The sequence below is a fragment of the Galeopterus variegatus genome, unplaced genomic scaffold (assembly GCF_000696425.1).
Source record: "Galeopterus variegatus unplaced genomic scaffold, G_variegatus-3.0.2 Scaffold1225, whole genome shotgun sequence".
Taxonomy (NCBI): domain Eukaryota; kingdom Metazoa; phylum Chordata; class Mammalia; order Dermoptera; family Cynocephalidae; genus Galeopterus; species Galeopterus variegatus.
In genome coordinates, this window is record NW_007727336.1 from 193,187 (window position 1) to 213,749 (window position 20,563).

The 20,563-nt window shown below is 36.0% G+C and overlaps 1 protein-coding gene across 1 annotated transcript in view; it reads right to left on the bottom strand.

The window, feature by feature from the left end:
- The window catches only part of THOC1 (THO complex 1), a 57,908-nt gene that overhangs the window by 7,282 nt on the left and 30,063 nt on the right, over positions 1-20,563 (bottom strand). The window contains exons 12-17 of the mRNA XM_008575710.1: positions 7,369-7,469; positions 5,855-5,921; positions 5,606-5,656; positions 5,450-5,520; positions 4,932-5,027; positions 4,291-4,356 (exon numbers count right to left, since the gene is read on the bottom strand). Coding sequence (XP_008573932.1) covers positions 4,291-4,356; positions 4,932-5,027; positions 5,450-5,520; positions 5,606-5,656; positions 5,855-5,921; positions 7,369-7,469 — 452 coding nt within the window. The remainder of the gene's footprint in view (positions 1-4,290; positions 4,357-4,931; positions 5,028-5,449; positions 5,521-5,605; positions 5,657-5,854; positions 5,922-7,368; positions 7,470-20,563) is intronic.

The window sequence follows — 20,563 nt, forward strand, 5'->3', positions numbered from 1 at the left end:
CCGGTCTGTATGTGGGATCCGAACCCTCGGTGGGAGCGCCGCCGCGCTCCCAAGCGGCGCACTGTAGCAGTGCACCACCGGGCTGGCCCGGACTGCTACAGTTTTTAACTGTAATTCTGGTTACTAGTGAAGTTGAGCATCGTTTCAGAGGTTTATTAAGGTTTCTACTTCTGAAACTGACTATTCCTTTGTCCATTTTTCTACTGGGTTGACTTATTCTCATAGATTCAACAGGAATCCAATTTTAACGATGTTGCTAGAAGTTTTTCTATTTTTCCCAATCTTAAAAAAACTTTTGGTTTTGTTGATCCTATGATTTGTTTGCTATTTTATTGATTTCTAATTTTACTTTCTACTTTCTGAGTTTACTTTGTTCTTCTGACTGACTCAGCGCTGGACTTCACTCAGTTTATATTTTTATAAAGAATAAAAAATAAAAATTAACACTTAAGTCTATAAATTTCCTTCTGTGTTCTACTGCTTGATTCCCAAAGTCTGAAAATGTAGTAATTTCACTGTCATTTAGTTCTATGTTTTATAATTTCCATTATTTCTTCTTTTATTCAGGGGTTATTTAGAAGTGTTCAAATTTTTTAACATATTTTTATAATTTTTTGTTATTCATGTACAATTTAAATAAATTAATGGTTTCTATAAGACGAAACCTGTTAATTACCTTATTGAATCCTGCATGTAATATACTAAGTCTTTTTCTACTAGACCAATTACTGGGAAAGATATATCAAAATTCTACTAGATGGTGGATCATTCAATTTCTCATTCTACTGTCAAATTTTTGAGACTACATTTTTAGGAAATAAAGTTTAGAATGTCTGCATATTTCTGATACATTTTTTCTTTTTATCTTTATGTGATGACCATCTTTATTTTTAATAGTGCTTTCTGCCTTTAAGACTCTTCTGTCTGGTATCAATATAACTATGCCGGGGCCGGCCCGGTGGCGCACTAGATAGTGCGCTGCTTGGGAAGCGCGGCGGCGCTCCCGCCCGAGGGTTCGGATCCCACATACAGACCGGTTCCCGCTCACTGGCTGAGCGAGGCGCAGGAGCAACGCCGAGGTTTGCAATCCCGTTGCCGGTCCCCGGTCCGGTACGGGGGCAACACTGAGGGTTGCGATCCATTGCTGGACACGGAAAAAAGACAAAAGACAAAAAAATATATATATATAACTATGCCTAATACTTTTTTTTTTTTTTGGCCGGTAAGGGGATCGCAACCCTCAGCAAGGTGTTGTCTGCCCACGCTCAGCCAGTGAGTGCACCGGCCATCCCTATATAGGATCTGAACCCGTGGCCTCGGCGCTACCAGCGCCGCACTCTCCCAAGTGAGCCACAGGACCGGCCCCTAATACCTTTTTTTATTCTTTTAGTTTCAACTTTTCCATATCCTTATTTTTAAGGTGTGTTTCTTGTAAATAACACATAGATGTATTTTTAAAATATAATGCCAATATATGTCTTTGAACCAGAAAATCCATTTACATTTATATATTTGAGTTTATTTTAATTATACTGTTTTGTGCTTGCTTTTTTTTTTGGCAGCTGACCAGTTCAGGGATCTGAACCCTTGACCTTGGTGTTATAATGTTTTGTGCTACTACCTGTTTCTTCTATGCTTTTTTCCTCTTCTCCTACCTTCTATTTGATTGCTTGAATTTTCTATGTGGAGGATACAAACATTTTTAAGGCAAATGTATTTCACAGGGCCTAGCTTCCAAGGCCCTGTAGTTTCAGGTATAACCTAACTTTTTAGAATTACACATAGAAATGTTAAGCTTGCGAAAGACAGGAAACTTGCCCCAGGCTAAAGTCTCTGTTGTAGATAAAGAATAGTAACAGCAAAACTGCTGGCTCTAAGGGCAGATGTCCTTGACGCAGCTTAACCTACTGATTGTTGGTAAGATATGTCGAGGAAGCTGCTTGACTGTTGTTTAAATATGCTGAGGAAATTGCTGTAGGGAAAGAAAATGTTTGCTAAGGGGCAAGCTGTTTGTTGGTGGATCTACTTAGCTTTTTACAAATTGCACTGTGGAATGTCAAGTTAATTTTACTGCTGTTACTAGTTTTACACTGCCTTTGTTTTTATGTCTTTCTTTGATGATTGAATCAACTGACTTTTCTTGTGAAACTTCTTTATCTTTACAATAAAAAAGAGAAGCTAACTTTGAACAGGACTGTCACATTCAGCTTTCTCCTCCTAACAGGGGAGTTGCTGAAGTGCAGTCACTTTGGACCTCTCATGGCATTCATGGTGCTTTGAGTAATCCTTTTTTCGTCTCCATTACACAGAGGGAAGTGTAACATTCTATACTTATCTTTTTACCCTTCAATTTGTTTAAAAATTATATTTTCTATTTCTTTACAGACTTAACAAGCATGCTTGACTGAAAGTCTAGTTAATCATTATCCCTAGCTTCATCTGTAACATTTTAAAATTCTAATCACTTTTAGAAAATGCATTAGTTTCACTTTTTAACATAATCCCCAATAAGTAATTATTACTGTTTTATACAGTGAATACTTGACAAGATTTATTCAGATTTCTTCACGTTTACCAATGTCTTTGCACAGTAATTCTTCTAATGATTTACTCCTCCTTTCTGGGTTAAATTTCCTTCTATAATTTTATGACAGCTTTTTTAGTATAACAGATTCTTACAATTTTAGTTTGAAAATAACTTTCTCAATCACTCGACTGAGTTTTAACTTGTTTACAGAATTCTGGGTTGATACTTTCTTAAAACACTTTGAAGGTCATATCTCATTGTCTTCTCATTTCTTTTGTTGTTCTTGAAGTCGGCTGTTAGTTTAATTTTGCTCTTTTGCAGGTTATCTGCTTTTTCTCTCTAGTGACATTATTATGTATGGAGAGATGGATTTTTCAGTTTAGGCCTATACTCTCACTTAAGGCCTATACTTTTTTGAAGCTAAGAATTCATGCCTATTCTTAGTCATTATCTCAGTTATTGCCTCTTTCCCATTCTCTATTATTTCCTTATGCCATTAGAAGTTTGTTGTACATTCTATTGTTCTTAACTATTATTTTCTAACTCTTTACTGCTTTCTGGGTGATTTCGTAATCATTAATTAACTCATTAACTCTTACTTTATGTATGTCTAGTCTGCTATTTAATCTATTGTGTAATTTCAATGACAATATTTTCTCATTTTTAGAAATATTAAATGATTACATCGTGTAATGTTGAGTATACAAATTAAAAGAAAAAATATATTGTTTTTTCAAATTTGCCTGAGCCTTTCTGATAGTGTCATGTTTCTTTTTTTTTTTTTTTTCGTGTCTGGCAACGGATCGCAACCCTCGGTGTTGCTCCCGCACCTCACTCAGCCAGTGAGCAGGACCCGGTCAGTATGTGGGATCCGAACCCTCGGCGGGAGCGCCACCGCACTCCCAAGCGGCGCACTGTAGCAGTGCGCCAGCGGGCCGGCCCTCATGTTTCTTTCTTTTGTTTTCAGTTCCTTCTTGTCTTTAATGATCTGAAATATACTTATTTTACAGCTTTCATCTGATGGTTTTATTATTCAAATTTTTTTGCTTGTTCTATTTGTCAATTCTTACTCATGGTGGATTGTTTCTTTGTTTCTAAGTTTGGATGGTGAATTTATCTTCAGATTTTATCTGTGTTAAAGTTGTGACCTTCAGACTGGGACTTTCTAGTTCACTGTCATAGCGTGGGGGCTCATTTACACTGCTGACAGTATAAGTTTAAAACTGTATGGGAGCAGACCTGTCATTATAATTTCTTAGGGAACACTTTTCGCTTTCACCCACACCCAGGTAGAAACAGACAAGCTTCAATGTTTCCTGTGCCAGTGAGCATGACCCCCTCTCCCCACATACCTTTCTTTTACAGATAGTGAAATGCTTCAATAGTTTCAGCTTCATTCAGGGGAAATTAGCCACAAATTCGTGCAGGCCTAAGGCCTTATCATCCTTTCTTTTCTCTGACCTGGGAATCATCCACACTGCTACTCAGCTAGATACAACCACATCAGTTTGTATTGTAGCCTTACTAATCTGGTTTTTAGTTCCGTTTTCTTTTGTGAATCTTTACTTTCTTGTGATTTCTAAAATAATTTTAAACGTGCTTCTAGGTGTTTTATGTGGGAAGCCATATTCTGCTGTGCAAAAGTCAATCACAATAAACTTTTAAATTTCTTTTGAGCTCTGAACATAGCTGGGAAAGGCTCCATTCTACCCTACTTAACATTTGAGAAAAGCAACGCTTCATTTGAATATTTTTAAACTTGCCTTGTCTCTGATTTGCAGGCTTCTATATTATCAGGACAGAGATTCCAAAGCCTTGTTAACTCCTCACTATAAAACAGACACATAAATAAAATTTTTATGAACATCATCCTTATATGTCTTAAAAGTGAATAGAAAAACAATATAATGTAAACAGGGGGCTTTTGGGTGGTGATAATATGAGTTTTACTTTTTTCTTCATAGTTTCTGGTATTTAACAAATTTTCTGTATGAGCATATGTTTAATGATAATCATATAATTATTAGTTCTTTCTAAAAATATTGAAGCACAATAGAAACCAATGAGTGGTTAACTGGAAGGTAAAAGAACTCAAGGACTGTGGTACCTTACAACAACTAAAAGTGAGCTGCATCAATCTAAACAATTCCATTGTCTGTGACATGCGGAAATGGGATAGCCTAGAGCCATTGGAAGCTGGAGACAAAATGAAGGTTTAGTTACAGGAACCCACATAATGAGCACTACAGATCAACAGGATGTGTGGCTTGCTTTAGTCATCTGTGTGTGACCAAACAAATTCATATTCTATTTGGATGCAAAAATCTGGAGAGTTCTTATCGTAACATCTTCAAAATATAAAAGTAACTAAGAACATTCCACATATGAAGACAAGTTAACCTACTTTCCCATCAGAATTTTTTTGTTGGGTCCTTTCCCTAGGAAGTCCTCTGGTGCTGTTCTCTTCCGTACTACTCTCGTAGGCTTGGTATCTGATGATCTGTGGTGAACAAAACATACACTGTTTTTGGAATTACAAATGGATAGCAGAAATGGCAGTGTGTTAAATGTAGAAGAAAATTCAGCTATTGTTTTCTTCCTAAAAAAGGTGAAAGCTTCATATTACAATAGAACACTCAAGCAGAAAGAAGACAAAAATGCCACATAATAGGGCAAATTACAAGTAGATACACAGCATTTTTTCAATAATTAATATAGAGCAATTTGTTCTGGGAACTTATTAACAAGAAATTTGAGTTAAAAAATACAAATAGAAGTAAATAAAAGCGGCTCTACTCTTACATAGCTCAACTTACATTTCTTGTGTGAAATACACGTACACATATCCCTACATGATATAAAATAATATCAAACTGTTTTGAAATGCCTTTCTCATATTTCTTGTAATAAGTACATATTTACCTTTCTTTCACAAAACTTGGGCAGCCTTCATTTTTCCACGAGTTCCAGTTTTCTTCAGTGTTTAATATATGCTGGGAAAAACAAATCACATTTTCATAATGAAATACTTTGAAATTCTATGTTACTAAGAAGACTATGTAAATATAAAGCACATACCTCTACCATCTTTGAAAATCTTTCTCCATCGGGGGGGTTTTCAGATAGTAGCTGTGATTAGAAAGAATATACTAAGCTTTCAACAACTTTCTGCATCATAGGAGTGGTTTGTAGGCAGAGAACCAAGAAGTGTTTATGGTCTTGTACCTGAGCTTAACTTTATCCTTATTTTCCTATTTGGGGCTGAAACAAAGAAAATTCTAAATTTCCATTTTTTTCAATCATGGGTTTGTTGCATGTTGAACTTACTTGATAGACTGATTTTGTAGTGTCTTCAATCCACAGTGATTGCTCATCAGTTAAAACATAGTTTGAACTAGGGAACAAAGCAATAAAAGCATGCTTGAGTTACAGCAACATATATTCAATTTTAAGGTTTATTTTTGGTCTTGAAAAAATGAAAAGCATGTAATCTATGTTAACCATACTGTAAATAGTATCAAAAGTTACCAAGATAAGAACAGTCACAAATGAGAGGGTCATAAGGGAAAACTCTTGCACTCATCCTCTAGATAAGAGGGTTAGAACTGAAGACAGGAAGGTACATACGGAGAATAAAACATTCAGTTAATCAATCTGAATAACTATGAACAGAGCAATGAATGTTTCCTAAAATAAGTTTAATATGAGATGAAAACCTCTGAGACAATATTAATATATTTCTATACATGATGCACCTTCAGATAGGCTTGCTATATTCCTTTAAAACTCATTCAAAATACAATGAAACCTCCCCAAACCTGCAACCCCAGAAAAGGCTGCAGGGAAACCCAAATTATTATGAGCTGCCATTAACTGACTGCACTAGGCACTTTACAGGGGTCGAGTAACTACCGACAGGCCGGCATGTGCTAGGATCTGAGCACTTTACATGCGTTACTCACTGAGCTCTCAGAATAACTGCACGCACATATTAAACAGAGACTACAGTGACTCAATGATGAGCCCAAGGCCACGAAGCTTGAATTCAAACCTAGGTCTGACTCCAAAGTCCTTGATCTTTCTACTACGATCCAAAATAGAAGGACAAGAAATAACATTTTTGAGTGTTTACCACGTGCTCCCTTAAAATTGCAAGTCTGAAAGAGCTTCACTGAAGCCAGCAAGTGATGACACTGGGATTAAAAACCAGCAGGCAGTAAAGTTAGGTCCTTTATACAACTAATACCATGCTGGTTTGTGTATGTAAAGTAAGTATTGTCAAGTAACAGTGAGCTCCACTTCAGTTATGGACAGGACAAGATGAGGTAGCCAGCCTAGGGGAGGGATTAGATAGAAAGTAGAGATTCTGATGAGGTTTTGTGTAACCCCAAAGAAACTGGAATTCCTTTTTTACTTCAAGATTTTCTTTGCTTTGAAATTCAGTTTTAATGTCCTAGACAGCTCTATACCTTGTGAGAAAAGTATTACTGGCTTAGTTTGCAAGTTAGCTTTGGAGGAGGGCTGAGTGAGATGAGAAGGGAATGATGGAAATCTGGAGAGGAGGCTAATCACCCAGTAATAAAAACGAGAACTCTTGGGAAGCCCTGGAGCTCAACAGGGAAGACTCACATTGATAGTAGATATATGTAGCACTTTTCCTTAAAACAAATATCCTTACATCTAAAAGCCCCCAATTAGCTATACGTCTACAGCAATAGAAGTGTTTTAGGGATATAACCCTTATACATAAAATGGGCCCAGTACATAAAACAAATACAACAATAAGCAAGTCCTTTTCTTTGCTGCTCTTTATAAATCACTTACTACCCATATTAACTTACCTTTTGAATTTGACCTGCCCCTTGAGATATTGGAATAAAATGAGATATTGCAACAGGATGTGTCGACGAAAGTTACTGTCACTCAGTTGTAAATCCATCAACTACTCAAAAAACAAGCACACACACACAAAAACAACACATTACAATCAAATTTTTCCAATGGTACACGTTATGCTACTATAGAAATGGAAGATTCCAATTCAATTAAAAAAAAATTTGTTGAGAGCTCACTGCACGTGAAGCATTACTGCACAAGCCCAAGGACAGAGCAGCAAAGGTTTCATTTAATTTCTTAACTATTTTATGCCATGAGATACTCGTGTTGGTGGATAAAAGTGTTCTATTTGTGGTCCTGACACCAGAATAAAATAAGGCAGAAATACAAAAGTAACAGTATGGCTGCTACTTTCCCACATAAAAAGAAATAATGGCTAAAGGAGAGATCCACACAGATAAACAGCATGGTATCAAGTGGCAGCACTCATTTTTGTAGCCCTACAAAGTGCCTGTAACAGAGGTGGCACTCAATTAACAAGACGGAATCAGAGGTGAAGAATCATCTGTGAATTAAATAGGCTTTTTTGGGTAGATTTTAGAGAAAATTGCATCATGCTTGTACACATTCTGGATTCTGAAGTTCATTTATGAGGAAGCTTTTCTTCGGCAACCTTGCCGTCTAGCTGGTTCTACTGTGAGAATGACCTCCAGTGACAGAGGAAAGTCGTTCTGATGATGTCCATGGAGCACTGAAGGAAAGCTGAAGTCATATCCACAAACTCGTGCTGGTTCTGCCTTCAAAACCTAGAGCAATGATGGGAAGCTGCCCTCTTCTAAAGGAATAAGCAGTAAGAGCTAAAAGCCGCAGCGACTGGTTGCCAGTTCAGTGTCTCCAGTACTGCTGGCTCTGCCTCCCATGGTATATTCCCACCTACTAATGCAGCCTAGAATACACTAGCCAATTCAGTCACTACCAGCCTTGCAGGCTGCTGGCTCTTTTTAAGCAAGCCCCATGTCATTTAAAAAAAAATACGATTGGCTTTCCAGTCAAGTTCCCCTCACCTTTAGAGACTGAATACTTAATTCTATTATTTATGACATTAATTTTCCCATCCCAAACTAGCAAATGTGAATGGCATGCCGCCAGTCTTCCTTTCCTCCAACTCCTGGTATCTTTACTGTCTCCACCCAGGTTCTCAGTTCCTTGACCTCAACTCCATAGTCACATTCCCTCTACTTTGGCTACCTGCTGTCATGGCCACAAGCTAGTCCTGGTGATCACTCAGAGCTGCCCTGGCTCTGAAATCTTTTAACTCCCAATCCTCTCTCACTACAACCTCCTGTCCTTCCCAGGTCTCTCACTCACTCTCCCAATATACCTAATATGTGGGTCTTACTAAGACCTTGAGTCTCCTGGACTCTATTCTTTGCCTGTTAGTCCTGTTTTTACTATAACCCTATTTTAGCCTTGAAAAGGGATTAGCAAACCTTTTCCTAAGGGGCCAAATAATAAATATTTTAGGCTTTGTGGGTCAAGAGGCATATTATGGATATTATGTAGGTACTTATGTAAACATTTAAAATGTTAAAAATAAATAAATAAATAAATAAAAAAAGCAGTGGGCCAGATTTGGCCTGTGGGTTATAGTTTAACTCCTAGTCTAGACTTCATGGTTTACCTCATCAACCATTTTCTTGCCAATTTCCCTCATATCTACTGTCACATCTACTGACACATGGCAACCTGGGATAAACCAACTGTTTGTTACCTTCTCTTTATCAACGTAAGTCTTCCAATTCAGTCTGAAAGTGGAGGTGCCTGAGAGAACGTACAATTCTCACACAGCTATGCAGATGGTACCACTGCTATATTGTTTGCCTCCAACTTAAAAATCTTTGCTATCTCTAATCAGCAACCCTTCTTTATTCTTCTAGGCTATTTGCTCTCCTCTTCTCTACAGCAACTATTTTAGACCTTACCATTCCTCCTCACTTTTGGTAAATAACTCCCTCTGCCTTCAACGAGGAGAAAAATTCAATAGGAAGTCATTTAACTTCTTGGTCCTTAAAACTACAAATCAGTTGCACCCATATCTTTGTTCTCCTCATTTCCTTCTGTCACAACATCCTCATGGTTAAGGGTGATCCTTCCATCTGGAAATCCCAGTCTCCCTAAGAGCTGAGTCCCATCAGTTAACAGCCCTGGTTCCTGTATCTTCAACCCCTTCTTTCCATTAGCACTAAATTACCTCTCTCAAAGAAATCTCACCTCCTCACCTTACCCTCCCTTTAACGGCAAAGCCTCCTGAAAGAACTGGCTACATTCACTATTTCCAATTCGTCTCTCAACCTGCTATAATGTGGCTTTCTCGTTCAGCAGCCCATTGAAAGTGTTTTTGCCGGGGCCGGCCTGTGGCTCACTCGGTAGAGTGCAGTGCTGGTAACACCAAGGCCACGGGTTCGGATCCCATATAGGGATGGCCGGTTGGCTCACTGGTTGAGCGTGGTGCTGACAACACCAAGTCAAGGGGTTGAGATCCCCTTACCGGTCATCTTTTTTTTAAAAAAAAAAAAAAGAAAGTGTTTTTGCCAAGATTACCAATGACTTACTTGTTGTTAAACCAATGAACACTCTTTTTATAGTCACCGTCCTACTTGATATGCTTGGCTTCCATGAGTCATGCTCTTCCAGTTTTTCTCTAATTTCACTGGCTACTCTTCAATCTTTCCCTCTCCCTGCCGCCCTCTTCCTTCTTTCCTTAAATGTTGCTTTTCTTCAGGATTTGGTTTAATTCTTTCTTTTCTTCCCAATTTGCAATTTCCTCCCTGGCTGATTTCACATACTTTACAGCTATAATTATCACTTATAAGCTGATAACTCCCATATCTATACTCTCAAACTAGACCTCATTCCTAATCTCCATATTTGTATACTCAATAAGGTAGTACACATCTCAAATGTTCAACTGACGCTTGATCAGATTTCACAAAATAAAATAAAACACATCAATTTTCCCCACAAAATCTGACCTTCTCCAGTGTTGGTGAATTCAGTGAGAGGCTCCCCCATCCACCCATCTGCCTAACCAACTTTAGGAGGGCTTCCTAGAGAAAGCAGCATCTAAACTATAAACAACAGGAGCAAACCTAAAGTTGGAGAGTAAATGAGAAAAAAGAAACAGGAAGGGAAAAGAAGCAAAGACGATGAGCTAAGTAAGAGACTGGCCCATTCGAAGAACCTAAGTAGTTCAATAAGTCTGGAGTGGAGACATGACCACTGGTTAGAACTACCTACGCAAGGTTATACAGCTAGTTAGTGACGAAGCTGAGAATCAAACTGACATAATTATACTCTTTCTTCCATAATATATACTCTCTAGTTCCACTCTTCTTTAGCTATTTTTGAAACTACACCATCTACATCATGTCATGGGTCAAACATTTCTTTGTAAATGTCTTTGTTTCTTAAACAAAGGGCTCTTATTTTTTATTGTTCTTAGCTCTTTATTATACATCTTAGCTCAGGCCTCAGCCTTCTTGATATTATTCTAAACCTAAAAAAGGCTCTAGCTATTCTTTTTAGTCATCTTTACATGCCTGTCAATCAATTTTACATGTAAACAATATTCCTGGTAAAATTAAAGTGAAGTATGAAATCTTCCATTTCTATCAATATAACATAAAATGCATTACAAATCTGTGCTAGAAAACAAAATATTCAAGGGTATTCTCCTTAATTAAAACCTCACTAACTGTCATCATTAACATCTGCTAAGATCAAATTATCCAATTTTTAAATTATACAATATATCAAATGTTCAATAAGCTAAAGTTAAGTAATACAACATTCATGTACTCACTACCCAGTTACACATCAAATCCTAACATTTTTACTAGTTCCACATTTGTTAAAGAAACAGAATATTAGAAAAATTGTTGAAGCTCCCTCCCAACATCTCTACTTCTAATCTTCTCCCTCCCTCTACTGTGGTACCCACTCTATGTATTTGGTGATTATGAGTCTTATGCATATTTTATACTATTAATACACACGTAGGCATCTATAAGTAATATACAGATATATTTTGCATGCTTTCAAACTCTAAACTGTATGCATTACTCTGCAATTCGCTGTTTTCACATAGCACTATGTTTGACATTTACCAACCTTAATACACATAGCTCTATCTAGTTCACGGATTGGTAAGTTTTTCTCTTAAGGACCAGTGAGCAAATATTTTAGGCATTGTGGATCATGTGGTCTCTGTCACAACTATTCATCTCTACTGTTAGAGTGTAAAAGCAGTCACAGAAAATACGCAAATGAATGAGTGTGGCTTGTGTTCCAATAAAAATTATTTACAAAAATAGGTGGTAAGTCAGATTTGCTGATCCCTGCTCTAGTTCATCCATTTTCATTGCTTTGTAGAATTCTATCTTATTAAATTGACCACAATTTACTACCCAGTCTCCTGCTTACAAACATTAGGGTTGTTTCCCAACTCGCTTACAAATCCATCATTTACAAACAATGGTACAGTGAGTTGTCTTATATATTTCCTTGTGCATGTGTGTGATTCTCAAGGGGCACATTTAGGAACAAGTTAATACAAAATTGTTCCGCAAAGTTGTTGATTCAATTTTTACTTCAACCGACAAGTGTATGGAAATCCTCATTTTCCCACACTTTAGCCAATATCATTTATTGTTAGGCTTTTTTATTTTTACCAATTTGTGATGTCTAGCATGTTTTATAAACTTATTAGCTATTCAGGTTTCTACATCTGTAAATTACTTCTTTATATTATCTTTCCAGTTTACCGTTTGGTTGTCTTTTGATTATCAATGGAATACTCTGATTGCTAATCCTTTTTAGTTACATAGGGGGCAAATATCCTCCCGTAGTCTGTGGATTGTCTTTTCATTTTGTCTATGGTACCTTTTATTATTCAGAACTTTAAAATCTTAATATTAAATCTAAATTAAATATTAAATTGATCTTTTCTCATGATCTGTGCTTTTTGTGGCTCTCGAAATCCTTCCCTACTCAAAATTTTTATTTTGTATTTTTTTCTAAATGTTGAGTTTTGCTTAAATTCTTAAGATTTTCAATTAACCTGTAACCGATCTTCCTGCATGTACTGAGGTATAAATTGAATTTTAATTTTTCCATATGGATAATGAATTGTTCAAGCAACATTTATTAAGAATAATCCATCCTTTCCTCACTAATTTGTAATGCAACTTCTTTTGTATATCAAGCTTTTCTACAATCCAGGCTTTCTATTGTTAAAGTTTTTTTTTTTTTTCCTATTTTATATTTGTACTAATAATTACCTCTCTTAATTACTATAGCTTTACAGCTCTTAATATCTGAAGGGCTAGTGTTCCCACCTTCTTCAAATTTTTCTTATTCTTGGCTCTTTGCTTTTCCAGAAAAACTTTAATTTTTTGAGTTCTCTCAAAAGCCTGTCTGGATATTGATTCAAGATATCCTGAATTTATGGATAAAATGGGAGAAGTGGCAATAGGTCTTCCTAGCTATAAATGTAGTAATTACCTCTCTATTTTTGTAATTTTTTTTTCTATGAAGATTACTCCTATGTACTAGTTTTCATTGTTATTTTGAGTAATATTTTGTAACTGATTACTGGCTTACAGGAACACTACTGATGTTTCTCTTGTAACCTTGCTGAAGCCTCATTAGTTCTAATAGTTTGTTGGTTCTCTTGGATTTTTTAGCAGACAATTATAAATATTGTCTTCAAATAGCAATAGTTTGGTTTTTTCTTTCCAGTACTTGTAACTCTTATTTCTTGTTTTTCCTCTTATTGAAATGTTTAGGTCCTCCAGGATAGTGTTGAACAATGATATGGTTATAGACATCCATGTCTTGTTCTTAAATTTAATAGAAACACTTTCAAGTTTGATCACTATGTATAATGTCTGCCATAGATTTTTATCAATCCCCTTTATCAATTTAGAGAAAATTCCCTTCCACCTCTTATTTGTTTTTATATTAGGTTTTATTAAATTTTCTTTGCTTCTCAGATGATCATACAGTCTTCAAAAAAACTGTAATCTGCTATCAATTTGGTATTACATTCATCTTTCTGATGGTGAACCCCACTTACATCCCTAGGATAAATCCTATTTAGTCTCTATTTTTTAAGAAACTACTTCATTTGATTTGTGAGTTTTCAAAACATTTCTTGTTTCATCTCTATTTATAAGTGAGACTGACATATACACTTTTTTTCTTATTCTGTCCTCACTGGGATTTTGTTTAAAAATTATAATTTTATATGACCTGGGCTGCTTCTCCTCTTTTTCAAATTTCCGAAATTTTTCATTTATAATACGAATTATCTATTCTTTGAAGTGCTAGTAATATGTGCCTAAAAACATTTGGGCCTGATGTCATTGAAAAGGTGTAATTTTGACGGCTCTTTAACAGTTTTTGAGTTACTCCAGTCTTCTATTTTTGAGTTCATTTTGGTAATTAAATTTTTCTATGTAATTTCCATTTCATTACATTTAAAAATTTATTAGTAGACATTGTTCAGAACATATTCTCTTACATATTTCAAATGTTTCTGTATTTCCAATTATGTCCATTTTTAATCGCTGATGTTGCTTGCTGACACCTTTTCACTTTTTTTCCTTGCTTAGGCCTGTTCTAGGTTTCTTTCTATAACATTTTCATTCTAAAGAAACAGCTTTTGTTTTTGCTCATGTGTTCTGTAATTTCTTTGTTCTATTTCAGAAATATTTGTGCCATTGTTACTATTTGCCTCTGTGTTCTTGAGTTTTATTCTGTACTTTTTCTAGCTTCTTGAGTTCAATACTTAATTTGTCATTCTCTTGATTTTTCATTAATGCATATAAAACTATCATTTTCTCTTCACATCTCATTTTATCTATATCTCACACATCTGACATATATTTTCCTATAATTACAATTTTGATACACAATACATTTATAACAAATTTAGAATTTCCTTTATGATTTCTTCTTTTACACCTGGGGGATGCTTTTTATGTTTCCATACGTTTGCCTCTTTTTAAACTATTCCTTTGGTAGCTCTAATTTTATAGTTCTAATTTAATTAAACTGTGGCCAGAGAATGTGTTCTGCATAATATATAACCTTTGAAATTTGCTGAGACTCCCTTTATGACCTAGTACATAGGCAAATTTTGTGAATGTTCCATGTATACGCAAGAACATTGTATTACCTCTGTTATGCACAGGTTTCCATATAAACTACATCAAGCTTATTACTTTTATTGTTCAAATCTTCTACATACTTACTAATCTTCAGTCTGTCTGATCCATCAGTTTTTGATGAAAGCGCTTAAAAATATCTCACTGTAAACTCTGGATATACCAGCTTCTCATTATTTAGGACATTGTTAACAGTGCGCATAAGGTTCATGATATCCTCTTGGCAGTTTGTTTCCTTATACGTAGTGTTTTTTATCCTACTTATGCTTTTTTTCCCCTTAAACTCTATTCTTATTTGTCATTTATGTAGGGTTTTTTTTTGTTGGTATAAGCCTGGTGTATCTCTTTCCATCCTAATATTTCAACCTTCTTGAATAGTTTTGTTTTAGGTATATATTCCTTGTGGATACAAATTATTACATGCTCCATATTCCGTTTATTAAATTCCTCTTGTGTTCTTTTCTTTTCCACATAAGTTTTAAGCTTCTTAGGTCTGCTTTCTTCCTTCTTAATGCAAACCAATGGAATTACAGAGCTTACCTATGCACTGAAATGAACTAGGAGGGGATAAGAGTCTACAATGCAAAACCCACTAAAAGGAAACTGCTGACCCCAGAAGGCAAATATAACAGTAGCCATCTGGTACATGGGAAGCTCACAGCATCTGTGTACATGTGGATCTGTTTTATTTTTCAACCTTTAGGTAGGGTAAACAAAAGGACCATTTCTACCTGCTTTATCTGAGCTAGATCAAAATGTTTCCTTTCCTTAGAACAAAAGTGCTCTTTTATAATCTCCAGTTTGCCTAACACTTTAATAATTTCATCTGTTAACTGAGTGTTAGGCTCACTTCTTTTCTTTTGTGTGAAAGCTCATGTGAATTGTGTGTCAGGGAGTGGGGAACAGGGTGCCAGTCTTTCTGATGCAAAAGTAGCATGGCTGCAGGAGTTGTGTACTTCTCAAAAAAAGAAATGAGTATATAAAAATAATCCAGTTGTATAGTTTCTACTGTATATAATATCTGATCAGACTGTGCATCTTGAGAGATTTCTAGAGAAGTATAAAATCTCTCAAGTGTACTGGCTTTCCTTTTTAAATTATGCAAAGTCACCACTAAGTACTTATATAATCCTGGGTGCGGTACTAAAAATCTCCCCAATTAAGAAATCAAGTGCAAACTACAAACGCTTTGAATATACCCATTTTCTACCCAGAGTAGAAAATACAGGTTCCACAGTCATTGTATTTACAAAAGAGAGGCATGATTTAAACTTTTAATTTTCATAAATGAATTAGGTGCTAAATTAGGTTTAGAGCACTAAACTGTAAAATGGTTTTCTACTCGGAATAGGTATATTCCATATATCTTACTCAACTGAATTTTAAAACATTTGGTTTCTGAGAAGGAAAAAAAAACTATTATAAATTTAAATGGTATTACTATTATCTAAAAATTATATTAAAACTTTCTTTCAAAACAAAGTTCTTAAAAAATTGCAAAATCTTATTTTAGCTTAAAGGTCTTAGTGTCCCTGCTGAGTTACAAGATAATAAAAGAGATCACTCAAGGCAGGAGCTGTCATGTCTCAACCCTTTTCTTTAGTAAAAAGGTAATTCAAAGGGCCGAGCCCGTGGCACACTCGGGAGAGTGCAGTGCTGGGAGCGCAGCAGCGATCTCATTGCGGGTTCGGATCCTATATAGGGATGACCGGTGCGCTCACAGCGCTCACTGGCTGAGTGTGGTGCGGCCGGTCTCAAAAAAAGGACAAAAAACAAACAAACAAACAAACAAACAAAAAAACCTTTTTAATGTTTCACATCAGTACCACTGGTTAAGTTTTGGGTTTCTAATATGGCTTTATGTCTTTTCTTTGATTTAACCATAGTGTAAAAGAGGCAAACTTGGAATTCCAGTAAACATGAGACTTCTTTTCTGCCATCAAAAGGCTAAATTAAACATCAAAATAGAATTCTTAATAATATAGTTTATTATATTCTTACCTCTACTAATACTTAGAAACATTTACGCATAAATATGGGTGAACAACTAAATCAAGCTGCGATTAACTGGCTAACATCTACATATTGGTTTTCATAAATCTCAGACAATACTGCAAATTATGTGAATCTACAGAATACTATGCTATCTGGCAAAATTTTAATAATCTTTAATCATAAAGAAATTTCTAAAGAAATATTCAGGTACAAAAAAAAAAAGTACCTAACCACTATATGACTCTCATGTGTTTTTATTTTTTTGTATGTGTTTTTAGTTTAAGTATCTTTGACCACATATAAACGTGTGTTTATTCTTCACAATACTCAAATTAAGATGATGAAATCAGTTAATGCACACATTTAAACGAGCTTGATAGAACTGTTGTAAAAACCAGTTTTAAAGCTTTAAATCATTCTGGTGTAAACAGTGTTTAATCTATTAAGACATGCATATTGAGGCATATTTAAAATTTATAAACACTTGTGTATAATAGAGGGAGTCTGATTAACTCAGAGAAACAAAATTTTTCTTTTTGTCTCTGGGTATGTAGTTTATTATCAAAGGTAATAAAATGTTTTTTACCCTCTATATATTCTGTAATTATTGCCCTCATCAGAAAACATTTTCTTTTCAAAGGTCTGCTAACATTTATAAATATACTGACTTCATTATGCTTTTGTGTAAATTGTGACTATGTATTGTAAAATGATGAGAGTTCTCATTTCTAGAGGAGCAAAAATTTTTAATGGTACTTGTACTGTAGCTATTATTAATTCCTATTACTTTGGCTGATAACAAACATATCAATGTTGGGCCATTTCTTATTCTATCTTTGCTCTTTATCTTATCAAATGACCAGTCTCCTCTGTGAAGCCTTTCAGACTTTATCCTTTTCCAAATTAGGCTCCCATAATTAGGCAGGGTATCTTTTGCATCCTGATTGTCTTTAGTCTTTCCTAGATGGCTGCTATGTGGCAACATCAAAGAATTTACTCTCTTGTTTGTATAACCATGTCTTGACTTACACACAAATGGGATTCTAAAAATAACTAAGAATAACAGGCATGCTTTAAATTTTCCAATATGCTCAATGATATTTAAAGAGCTGTTCTATTTGTCAGGCCTAGAGTACAAAAGTAGCTCATGTCTTCTACCCTGAGGACCACTTCAGGTCAATTTTATTTATACAAAAAATTTCAATCATATGAAAAGGTTTTAGTAATTGTATTTACGTTTTCAGGATGGTTAGAAGCACATCCACGTGCTAAGACTGACACAACTGTCAGCAAAAGACTTCTAAAAGACTTAAATTGCAAAGTCTGCAAAGCCCTAAAGATTCATTAATGCCTTCACTGCCCACAGAATTTGGATTCAGTGGAGATAGTCAAACATCAAAATGGAATTCTAAAAAATAAACTATCACTGGAGTTTGATCGTAATTCAACTAAAGTGGCTGGACAGATTGCCATAGCTTATATGACAGGAAATCTATAGTAAACAGAAGACTTGGTCTTTCTCCTAGTGAAATATTAATGATAGGCCAACAAACTTTCTGTTATTTCCCCAGTGGCCACCCAAAGCACAACACTGATGTGCTAGACAACACTGTTAGATTAGTTCAAAGCACAAATCAAGTCTGCCAAATCCTTTTAATCACAACTGTGAGAAGCCCTACCAGTTGGCTCAGAGAAATGGTGTCAAGACATAAAGTGTGATGACTAACTTATACCAAGGTTCATCAACGGAAAACATCACTCCAATCTTGCTGAGAATTGCTGAATGCTAATATGTGTTTTAAAGTAAGCATGAGGCCTTCCATCTTGGATCTATAAGAAAATGTCAGCCCCACTCATTAGACAGCTTTTTGCTAGCAATTTATTTTTCTCCCTGGGCACATGGACTAATGATCTAGTTTCTACTTTCAGACTATGATGACAACCCGCAGGAAGTTCATGGTAGAGTCCTGAAACTACCTGGAGGGCTGGCTCTATCTCTAGACTGCATACAAGGAAAACTCAAGCAGTTTTCAAGGGCTGTCCAAAAACCTCCCAGACCTGTTTAAAGTGAGTCCCATACTGAAAACTGATGAGACTAAAAAAACTGTAGGATAGTGGTTAGCTTGTGCCTCCTTGTCACCAGAAGGATCTTTTTTCTGACTTCATTTGTTCCTAACCAAGGCTGGTAGTATGTCTCGTAAGGAGCAGAACTATCTCTGTCTTTACGACATACACTTCTCTCAAATGGATACAGAAAATACAAACAGTTTAAGGTAGAACCTCCAGGAACTTTTAAAAAAAATGACCAAAGGCCCTAATTTGAGACCTCTTCATACAATGCAGAGAATGAGCAGGATTGTGAATTCTCTTCTCTCCATGAACAAGAATAGCCTAATGACCACAATATGGTTGACAGTGTGTGACTGGAGGTACCTATCCTGGTAACTACTAGCTACTGAGTATTCCACCTATCTTTTTCATTTGGTCATAAGTCTCACCCGGAAAGTGAAGAAAATGCATGCTATTTCCATTTTGGTGAAGAGTATTTATTATTCTGAAGGACGAGGTAACCCTGTACCTAGTTACTCTTTTCCTCTCTTTTTTTTCATTACTCTTTTCTATAAGAACTCAAAGATATGAAACTACATCCCTTTAACCATTATGTCAATACTAATGGAGCTTAAATGTTTTTAAATGTTTGTTCTCCTTTTACATGCTACAAATACTGAGGGAAGAATCCCTATAATACAAGTGCCTTTCACTTGGAATAAGGTGAACAATTAGACGTAGAATCCTCCCTCAAAATTTCTGAGTATGACCCTAGACTAACAATAAAGAACAGGTACTTCCCCTGTACTTCCACTCCCCTAAAAAAATAAAAAATACATGTTTCAGTACTACATTTTTTTAGTGACTGATATCCCCTGATTATTTTGCTATGCTAACAAGGGAACTGTATTGTTGGGAATTACTGTTTGTAATCACACCTTAGGCGGCACAAAAAAGTGGCCCTTGAAAATTACACTGCCACTTTGTTTCTAGGGGAAACTTCTATCTTTAAGAAAGAAGGTATGACAACTTACAAAGACACCTATTTTATTTATAGAACTAGTGCCTAAAGGTAGTTGCCACGTGATTGGCCTGTCACTAGCTCTTCAGGTTATAACCCCCTTGCCATGCATCATCTCCTCTCCCTAAGGAAAAGTTTGATTACATTCACGTAAGCAAAACACGATGCTCCTGGCTATTAACACTCCCATCGGATGGAATCACATGACAATGACAAGATCACTCTAAACCTGCTCACCAGTGAAATGACAGGCTTTAGAGTTATGCTCCAAATAATCACAACTTTAGATTTCAATTTAGCTAGCTCTTACCACCTATATCCTTGAAAAAAAAAATCAGTTTTTCCATGGTTTATCAAAACTACATCATTAGAAAGTGGAACGTAACAACAGACTTAAGTAAAGACTGGCATGTAGGGCCAGCCCGGTGGCACACTGCTATAGTGCGCCGCTTGGGAGCGTGGCGGCGCTCCCGCCGAGGGTTCAGATCCCACATACAGACCGGTTCCTGCTCACTGGCTGAGCGAGGTGCGGGAGCGGTGCCGAGGGTTGCGATCCCGTTGCCGGTCCTGGTCCGGTACTGGCGTGACACTGAGGGTTTTGATCCGTTGCCGGACACGAAAAAAGACAAAAAGACAAAAAAAAAAAAGACTGGCATGTATTTAGGTGGGATGACCCTTTTGGGAATTCTGGGATTTACAACACCATATAAGGTGTCTTAAGGTATAGGGATGCTGAAAGTCTTTTTTCAGTGAAGCAGTAAAGCTTTGAAAATGTGGCATTAATGTATAGGTAATGCATTACAAATATTTTCTTTTTTCTTTTTTTTTTCCTTTTTTTTTTTTTTTGTCTTTTTGTCTTTTTTCGTGCCCGGCAACGGATCGAAACCCTCAGTGTCACGCCAGAAC